The sequence below is a fragment of the Culex pipiens genome, chromosome 2 (assembly GCF_016801865.2).
Source record: "Culex pipiens pallens isolate TS chromosome 2, TS_CPP_V2, whole genome shotgun sequence".
NCBI lineage: Eukaryota > Metazoa > Arthropoda > Insecta > Diptera > Culicidae > Culex > Culex pipiens.
Genome location: NC_068938.1, coordinates 184833290 through 184842470, shown reverse-complemented (window position 1 = coordinate 184842470; position 9181 = coordinate 184833290). Strand labels below are relative to the sequence as shown.

The following is a 9181-nucleotide window of genomic DNA, read 5'->3' as shown; positions in this document are numbered from 1 at the left end:
CACAGCACCTGCCTCCAAAATGTCAAACGCCACGTGATTTCAAACGAATCACCCCCCGTCGTCAGCCAAAAAGCAAAACAACCCCCACTCCGCGCCTCTCATCATGTTGTTAGTGCCGACGTCATAATAAAGGGAGCGTTCTTTTATTACGTAACGCAGTAGGGGGGGAGGGGGGGTCGGAGGCCGTGTTACGCTCCATACAAAATTTTTCAAATTTGTATGGAAATTTTGTTACGAGGGGGGGGAGGGGGTCTAAAAGTCCGATTATTCGCGTTACGTAATAAAAGAACGCTCCCAAAAGGGTAAGTGCGTCATTTTCTGCATGAACACTGAAATCAAAAATAATTTAATAATGAATTTTGATTAAATTATGGAAAAATAGTTTGTTTTAAAATTTTGCTGTATTTTTATTGAATATCGATACAACCAAATTTAATTAAAATATATTTATAATAAATTCATACTGTGACCAAAATCGAACCATTCACCCTACTTTTCTTATGTCAGAGCCAGTCTCGGAGGAAATTTGAGAGTTACCAAAAAGAGAAAGTTAATTAACTAGCCAAATATTGTACGATAAGTCGAGAATACGGGTAGTTTAAGTTTTTCCAGGTGAAAACCTCGATACTGCCGTGCGAATTTAACACCCGGAAGTTGTTTTCCTCTCCAATTTCTCCTTTGCAGAGAGTTTGTGGCCAAGGCCCGGAAGTGATCACCAAAAGTACTGCCCAAATGGATCAAATTAAGCTGCGGACCTGACCACTAGCCAGGGAATCGACCAATCCGTTGTTTGTGTATGTGGCTTTCGTTTGTTTTGTTTGCCGTCCACTGTGCCGTATAATTAATTGGCATCGGTCCCAGACTGGTCTGGTTCGCTAGGAAATCTAGGTCATCTCGTCTGCCTTATCATGAGCGTATCGCGACTTCTTCCGTTCAACCTGACGACCTCGCAAAAGGTAAACTGTTCGCTGTTTGTTGATGAAAATTTATCATGTTTATCATTCGCGATCCTTTCCAGGTTATTGTCGTGTCCGTAACGGCTGGTATGGCCGTCCTTGGGGTGATTGCTAGTTATCTGGGTCGCCGCAGAACTCCCAAGCCTCAGCAGCGACGGTTGCGTAAGCCCGGTGGCCGGAAGACGCGCAACAGTGTCCGTAGCCCGAACGACATCATTTCGCTGGCGGGATCCAAAGCTTCCGGCCGGTCGTACAGTCCGGGTGGTTCGATTCATGGGCTGTCCGACCGCATGTCGCTCGCCTCCGGATCGTTGGCGGCTGCCGGAGCCGGGCCCATCGGTGGTACGACCCCGCTAACACCCCAACAGCTGGGAGTGATGGGAATGGAAGCGCTGGAAACGGTCATCAGCTACTGGGAGGATGCCCTCACGGGGCGCAACGACATTGACATCCCAAGCCGGTTGAGTGCCGATCAGGAAGAGTTTTGCAGGGAGCTGCAGAATCTGCTAGATGCGGCCTACAATCTGCAAGAAAACGGCGAACTCCTGTTTCTGGACGAGCGCTCGGTGCTCTACAGAGACGATGAGAACAAAGCGACCCAGGCTGCCAGTCTGTCCAACGGACACAGATCTTCGTCCGATCCCAACATGGACTCGGCGGAGAGCTTTGCGTCGGCACTGGATCAGGTACAATCTGGTTGGATTACAGTTTTACATGTCGTCTCATAATTCTTCTTTAGGTTGCAGATTTACGTGAGTTTGAAGATTACGGCGAAGTGTTTTCCGACGTAGAGAACTATCCACTGTATCAGAGCGCACTGGAACTGCTGGACGATCAACCGATCCCGTGCCGGACCATCCGGACGGACATGGTCGGTTGTAACTCCGATGCGGAGTATTACGCCAAGTTGCACTGCATCCGGCTTGCCTTTCAACTGCTTTTTAAAGTAAGTTATTTTAAACGAAAACTGAAAATTATGGTGCTCTTAACCATATGTTTCGCCCATTACAGGACCCAAAGATAAGCCGCTGGGTGGCGGACACCGGTCGCCAGGTGCTGACCGATTTGCTCTGCCTGGGCGACAAGGATCCCAAAGACTTTCTGGTGTCGTACGAGTCGATGCTCGAGTTCCTGCAAAACCAAGACAACTGGCCTGACATCGAGGCAGAGCTCGAGTCCCGCCAGGTCAAGGCGATCACCTTCTACGACATTGTGCTCGATTTTATCATTCTGGACGCATTTAGGGATCTGGACACGCCGCCCAACAGTGTCCTCGCCGTAATCAACAATCGGTTCCTGTCCAACAGCTTTAAGGAGACGGCCCTGACGACCGCAGTCTGGTCCGTGCTGAAGGCGAAGAAACGCCTGCTCAAGTTCCCGAACGGGTTCATGTCCCATTTCTACTGTGTCACCGAGCAGTTGTCGCCCCTTATGGTCTGGGGCTTTTTTGGCCCGGACGAAGATCTAAAGGAAGTGTGCAAATACTTCAAGGACCAAATGGTCGGATTCATGATCGATATGTACAACTTCCAGAAAATGCGGTACACCACGGTTGAAGAACTGGCGGAGGATATTCACACCAATATGCGGATGAGGGTTAACAATATAGGCGTTAAATTTAGCCAGTAAGCATGTGCGAGACACTTTTTGTATCGTTTTGGTTGAGAGTTTTTAAACTTTGATTTTTTTAGTTTTTGTTAGTTTTAATTGTTTGGCTGGAAGTAGTTTTAAACCAGGCAACTACGTAAACCGCGTTTAGTAAACCTTAATAAGTAATTGACTTATCCTAACCGAATCCGCTCAAGGCGGTTTGGATTGTTGCAGAACAAACTACGAACTAATTGTATCTATATATAGGGAGCCCTGTTTTTTTGCTATTAAATAGTTGAGGTAGTTTTAGAGAGCATACAGTACCTTACAATCACGCGTAAAAATAAACCCTTTGGTATGCTGTAAAATAGCTAAATAGATGGTTTCATTCATGGAAAATATCACTTTCAACCAGCTGTCCTCATTAGTTTTCGTTGTCATTGAGCTTAACGTGGTTGACCGTAATTTCTCGATCTACTATCGACAAATTACGACTGACGTTCGAAAAAATCTTGATATGTGTTTGAAGCTTGTTCAAAATTCAAAAGTTCAAACATTCCGGACTTATAAATTCAGGAATTCAAAAATTATATATTCAAAATTTTAAACTGTGTGTGTGTGTGTGTGTGTGTGTGTGTGTGTGTGTGTGTGTGTGTGTGTATGCAACCAACCAAACGGGACCACGCGGTCGCTTCTTACAAATTGAGTTGTTTCCATGTATTTTCAGATCTACATTCTATACATGCAAATAACTCGCATAGGCATTTGGAAGGTGTTAGCTCTGCCGAGCTTCGGTGACCCATTTCTACGCTGGCTAGCCGAGCGCGAGGTACTTCAGCTTTATTGACAAGCCCCGCCCTGAAGAACGTTTAGACCAATCGGATTCAAACGTTATTTAGAACTTCCGAACCCTTGTCAAATGGACAAGGACCCAGCGCGTATATAGTTGATAGTAACAGTATTCCTAATTCCAGTCATAGCTCACCAAGTCGCGAAGGCATAGTGGTTAGCATTTTTGCTTACCAATCCAAAGGACGGGGGATCGAACCCAGACTCGAGCGACTTTGATTTTTCGTTCATGTTCAGAGTTTCAAGATTTATATTTCCTATACTTTCTCGTTGGGAGCAGATGGGTTCGAACCCAGGATCATTCGCTTACAAAGCGTAAACCGTGACCAGTCAGCCACGGCCGCTCCTATATATTCAAAATTTTAAACTCAAACAAAATTCCAAACGTTCAAATGAAAAAAACACAAATATTTCAGAACTTTCTAATTTTTTAATGAATATTATTAAATTTTCATTTCATTTCATTACATTTTATTAGGTTGCTTTAACAATTACATTGGTGCAGTTGTTATCCTGAGCTGAGATATGGACTACCTTTCAACAGCTGATTTGTTCAAAATGAGGAGAAAGTTTACTGGTACTAAGGAGAACGAATTAGACAGAGAAGGAAAAAATATTGCAAAAATAACCTTCGAAATAGCTAATAGATGTGGGATAGTTAGAGGAAAGGTATTATAAAATTTGAATTTTAAAATTTCTTAAATATTGTGTGCATTCGTTAATTCGAATTTCGCTTTGTCCGCTAATTCTAATGCTCGCTAATTCGAACGTATTTGAAATGCTCCAAGCACGTTGTTTCAAGTTTTTGACAGCTGTTGGAATGACTAGCAAATTCGGATTCGCTAACTTGAATGCAATTTTCATTCGAACTAGCGAATCCGCTTTGTAACAGTTATTTTTCAAATTCCCAATAATTATATATAATTATAATGTATAACTATTATATAATTATTATCTATAGATATTTTAAAAACCTTGAAATTTTTAAATCTTTATTCATTTTTACTAATTTTTAATATATATTAAATAGCTTAAACTTTGTAAATTGTTTTTGTTTAATTTATGATTTTTTTTTAATTTATTCTTTTTTTAAATATTTTGAAATTAATCATTCTTTTACCATCATTTATTGTTTTTTTAAGTTTTTGAAAATTTAATTATTTTTTTGATGTGGTTATTCTGTAATTGGGTCCTAAAATGAAGCTTAGATTGCTGATGTTATTGTTTACAGCGATAAAGCTTATTTTTCTGAGTACAATGACCCTTTGTACGACCACAAAGAGTTTAAAATGGATTTTTAAATCAATTTTGAAAAAATAACCTCGCGGTCCATCTTGACAGAAAAGGTCCTACTTGACAGCTCGTTCCAAGGGGACCATAGTTGATCCATCAAAAAATGTTGTCTTGAAATTTTCTTTTTTTTGCTTTAAAATGAAAAAAAGTAATCAGAAATGGTTTTTTATCGTGTTTTTTATCGTTGTACATAAAAATTGACATAGGGCTTTAGTACCCAATTGGGTACTAAAATGAAGCTTAGATTGCTGATATTATTGTTTACAGCGATAAAGCTTAATTTTCTGAGTACAATGACCCTTTGTACGACCACAAAGAGTTTGAAATGGATCTTTAAATCAATTTTGAAAAATTAACCTCGCGGTCCATCTTGACAGAAAAGCTCCTACTTGACAGCTCGTTCCAAGGGAACCATAGTTGATCCATCGAAAAAATGTTGTCTTGTCAAAAAAAATTTTTGCATTAAAATGAAAAAAAGTGATTAGAAATGGTTTTGAATCGTGTTTTTTACCGTTCTACATAAAAATTTACATAAGGCTTTAGGACCCAATTTCGGAATATACTCGACCTGCAGCAGCTAAAGATTCGTGTTTTCCCAAAAACTCTAGAATTTTAATTTTAAAATTTTCTAAAAATGAACAATCCCTGGGCTTTGTCATAATGAGTGTCATAGGTTTGATGCTTGTTTGGCAAAGAGTATGATTTGATTCGATGTGGAATTAAAATCGAAGTGTTCAGTATATTGCTGAAGCTTCCATTTTTACACATGGACACCACTTCATGCTGCGAGAACCCACTTTGGCGTAGTCTCAGGGCTTAATCGATGGCCGGTAAGCTGTCATCGAGACAAGGAGGTTCTCTGATAGTGGAAATATCACATTTGTACAATGAAACGCTACATATGTGATTTTTCCCTATCTTAATGTGGGTGTCAGGTTAGGATGCGGGTTTTTAAATATTTAGTTTTTGTAGAATTTAGGATTTCAACTATAAATATCAACTTTTTATACTTTGCCTTTAGTTATTTAGGGACAAAATTAGCAACAGTGAATTTAGTAATTCTATCAGAATCGGTGATTTTCATTCTAACCATTATAATTTGTCAAAATTTTCATAGAGTCTCGATCAATCAATAGTGAAATGATATCGGACTAAATTCGTTGATCTGTTGAACTAACGGTTGTCGGATTATGATTGTATCGACCATTGTTGCGAATCGAGGATCTACTGGAATTCTGACGAACAAATGGTCGTCTCTTTTTCAATTCACGACTTGTAAAATATCAACTGTTATTTTTTTTTGTTTTTTTAAAAGAAGCCAGACAGGTTTTAAAAGAAACGTTTTTTTTTGGTTAATAATTAAAATGTCGGGGATTTGAGATAAGAGTAGCTTTCGGATAGGTTGCTTTAAATCTTGTATTCAATTCAAGTTAGGTAGTTATCCGCAAATGAGTATTAGGACTTATATGAATAATTGAACATTTTGGACTTATGAATAACACACAACTGTGCATTTATTCTAGAGTCAGATCCATACAGCGTCAGTGTTTATTTGGTCGAAGTGTACTAATTCATTGGCAGATCTGATTCTAGTTGTAATGTACGACAAGACTACTGACGGACGTGACAGGACGAGGGCCCAGTTTAGAGGTTTCGACATCAACGATGTGCGGCTGGATCACCCTCCCAAAAAAAAAAACAAAAAAAAACAATTTCTAAAAATGAACAATATTAAGAAAATTTTGTGGATCGAAAAATAACGATAAAAGTTTTGAATTGCAATTTTAACTATATCTTTAATTTCAAAAATACTAAATATTTTGGAAATCTCCCTCCCCCCACCCTAAAAATCAAAAAATCATAACATTTCAACTGATTCTAGTTTTCTAGTTCTCTTGGATTCATATGAAAGGTGATTGATTAAGTTTTCAAAGAAAATTAGTTGCATCTTTCCATTATTTAAATTTTAGTACTCAAAAATTAATAGGTCATCGCTTAAACTTTAATGTTATCGCAGTTTTAGTGAAAAAACTTGTGAAAAAGTAGTTTTTTCCCGATTTCGTCATTTTCCAGTTCCGGTACGTGGCGCGCCGGAAAACCCAGCCTTTATTTCCAAAAAATCATGTCTTGGAATTCTGTTTATGAAAGTCTACCATTTTGAGATATTTTAAGTAAAATTGTCCGAAGAGACCTCCAAAACCACACCTCAAGTTTTCATGCGACCTTTTCAACAATAAGGCTTGATTTTTAAAACTCCGAAATATTTTTCTCTAAAAACCCAAAATATTACCTTTCATTTGCGTCCAAGAAAACTAAAATTGATCGAAATGGCGCGAAGTTATGATTTTTTTTGTAAAATGTGGTTTTTGCGAAAATCGACGAAAACTTCATTTTCTCGGACCACCCTAACACGGCGTACGTAGGCCACCCTAATAGCCAAAAAAACAAAAACGGGTCTTATTATTTCGGCCAAGGAACCACCACTACAATTTTGGGCCTGATCGGACATTTTCTTGCTGTTTTCGTGGAGAGTTGCTAATATTTTATTTTATTTTTTCAAACATCTTCCCACAGAGTCACCGCGTCACATTCGACCGAAAGTCGCCACCGGGGATCACGCGTCTCGAAAACCGCGTTCGAGTCGAGACACTTTTATACCAGTTTCCACCCCGTCGCCCGCGTATGACAGCTCGACTCGAAACGTCAACTCGCTCCGTCCCGTTTCAGTTCTTTTTCCGGTCGGCCATTGGGATCGAAAGTGAACACATTTCACTGAGTGAGTAAATTTTGGCCAAATTTCGGTGATTTTTCTGTGATCTTTGGCCGGAAAAGCGACCCAACTGCCGGGGGAAGGTGTGCCGTGGCGGATGCCGTTCGACGCCGTGGACGTAGTGGCCAATTCGTCGGAAAAAGTGTTGTTTTTCGTGGTTCGCGGAAAATGTAAACTTATGCCGCGACGGGTGACGTTTGACGTTTCGCTCAAACAAACCACAACACGAGCGATTGGTCCATGCGCTTGAACGGGGACCGCTCAACGGGTTGAAACCTGGCCGATTCCTTCCGGCAGTCGCTGATCATGTGCTGAATTTTTCTGTTGGAGATTTTTTCTAACGTTGAATTTTTCGTTGTTTTTGCTTTGCAGACCATCATGGGCAAGATTATGAAAGTGGGTAAGGTCGTGCTCGTCCTCGGCGGACGGTACGCCGGCCGCAAGGCCATCATCATGAAGACGTTCGACGACGGAACCTCCGACAAGCAGTTCGGACATGCCCTCGTGGCCGGCATCGATCGCTACCCGCGACGAGTGACCCGCCGCATGAGCAAGGCGCGCCTCCACAAGCGCTCCAAGATAAAGCCGTTCGTCAAGGTGAGTAATTGTTTTTTTTTTCGTGTGTGTTTTGTAGAACTCGGTTCCGGGTTAAGTCGGATGTGGACAAGGTTTATGTTGGTGCAGAATGGAAATTGGTTGTTAAACATGTTTTAAAGACTTGTTGAATGTTTTGATTTAATTTCGATGCTTTTGAAAACATTGCATTGTTTCATTAGTTAATTTAAAAGTCGTTGCTGAAAGAAATTGGTGATTAATCCTCTTCTCTTCAACCAGCACTGCGGGCCCAAATTCTTTCAAATGACACTCAACCTTTGAGTTAGACGTAGTCCTTCGTCAAAACGTCGACTGAAGTAACGTTTGGCTGATAATGAAAGCAGTTTATCGTTTTAAATCTTACACAATTTCATAGATAAATGTAATATAATTAAACTAAAATACTCATACGAAACTCTCTCTCCTTCCAGATGCTGAACTACAACCACCTGATGCCGACGCGCTACAGCGTACCGGACGTCAGCCTCGACAACAAATATTCCGTCAAGGACTTGAAGGACCCGGTCAAGCGCAAGAAGGCCCGCTTCCAGATCCGCGTCAAGTTCGAGGACCGCCACAAGTCGGGCAAGAACAAGTGGTTCTTCCAGAAGCTGCGATTCTAAGCTGGTGCGTGTGCGACATTACCTAACACTATTGTCCTTAATCGTTAAGAAGAAGAATGCGGAAGCGGAAGGGAGGAGTTACTGTGTGTAAACGGAGGAGAAAAACGTAAAGAAAAGCCCGTTGAATGGAAACAAAAAACATGGTCTTTTTCATGGTTTGAAGAGAACTACCCTAGATGATGACTGTTTTAAGGGCCAGTACGCACCCCCTAAGAAAAGGGGTTGAGAAATGGCTTTACGAACAGCAGAACAACGGAGAGGGGACGATTATAATTTGGGGATTTCCGGCTCCATATATGGGTTGTTTTCGCTGCCGCTGCTGCTCATTTGAAATTTTACTTGTCCGGTTCCTTACCAAGTGCGTATACCACTTAAGTTAATTTTTCAAAAACTATTTTAAATCATTCATTGTTTAATTTAATGTAAAAAATTATAATCATGATAGATGTAAAATTTTAACTTCATGCTAACAACTCTCATTTTCATTTTCTCGAACCTGACGAAAT

The 9181-nt window shown here is 40.4% G+C and overlaps 2 protein-coding genes across 4 annotated transcripts; both read left to right on the top strand.

Moving 5' to 3' along the window:
- Positions 1 to 440: 440 nt before the first annotated feature.
- Positions 441 to 2916, top strand: LOC120415391 (mitoguardin). 3 transcript variants are annotated; one of them, XM_039576915.2, is made up of 5 exons: positions 441 to 571; positions 685 to 956; positions 1019 to 1642; positions 1696 to 1902; positions 1968 to 2916. In XM_039576915.2, exons 2-5 carry the CDS (start codon positions 909 to 911, stop codon positions 2583 to 2585), a joined length of 1497 nt encoding a protein of 498 aa, XP_039432849.1. In that variant the 5' UTR covers positions 441 to 571; positions 685 to 908; the 3' UTR covers positions 2586 to 2916. The 3 variants fall into 3 exon arrangements, with proteins under 3 accessions (XP_039432849.1, XP_039432850.1, XP_039432851.1); XM_039576916.2 differs by having other exon boundaries at positions 502 to 612; XM_039576917.2 differs by having other exon boundaries at positions 534 to 593.
- Positions 2917 to 7305: 4389 nt separating this feature from the next.
- LOC120415404 (60S ribosomal protein L27) lies at positions 7306 to 8767 on the top strand. Its single transcript, XM_039576930.2, has 3 exons — positions 7306 to 7464; positions 7831 to 8055; positions 8484 to 8767. Exons 2-3 carry the CDS (start codon positions 7837 to 7839, stop codon positions 8673 to 8675), a joined length of 411 nt encoding a protein of 136 aa, XP_039432864.1. The 5' UTR covers positions 7306 to 7464; positions 7831 to 7836; the 3' UTR covers positions 8676 to 8767.
- The last annotated feature ends 414 nt before the right edge of the window (positions 8768 to 9181 follow it).

Bases quoted from the DNA above. Each gene is read 5' to 3' on its own strand.
- LOC120415391 (XM_039576915.2), top strand. From the start codon at position 909: ATGAGCGTATCGCGACTTCTTCCGTTCAACCTGACGACCTCGCAAAAG. The intron at 957-1,018 runs GTAAACTGTTCG...GATCCTTTCCAG, and splicing joins ACCTGACGACCTCGCAAAAG to GTTATTGTCGTGTCCGTAAC. The intron at 1,903-1,967 runs GTAAGTTATTTT...CGCCCATTACAG, and splicing joins CCTTTCAACTGCTTTTTAAA to GACCCAAAGATAAGCCGCTG.
- LOC120415404 (XM_039576930.2), top strand. From the start codon at position 7,837: ATGGGCAAGATTATGAAAGTGGGTAAGGTCGTGCTCGTCCTCGGCGGA. The intron at 8,056-8,483 runs GTGAGTAATTGT...CTCTCCTTCCAG, and splicing joins AGATAAAGCCGTTCGTCAAG to ATGCTGAACTACAACCACCT.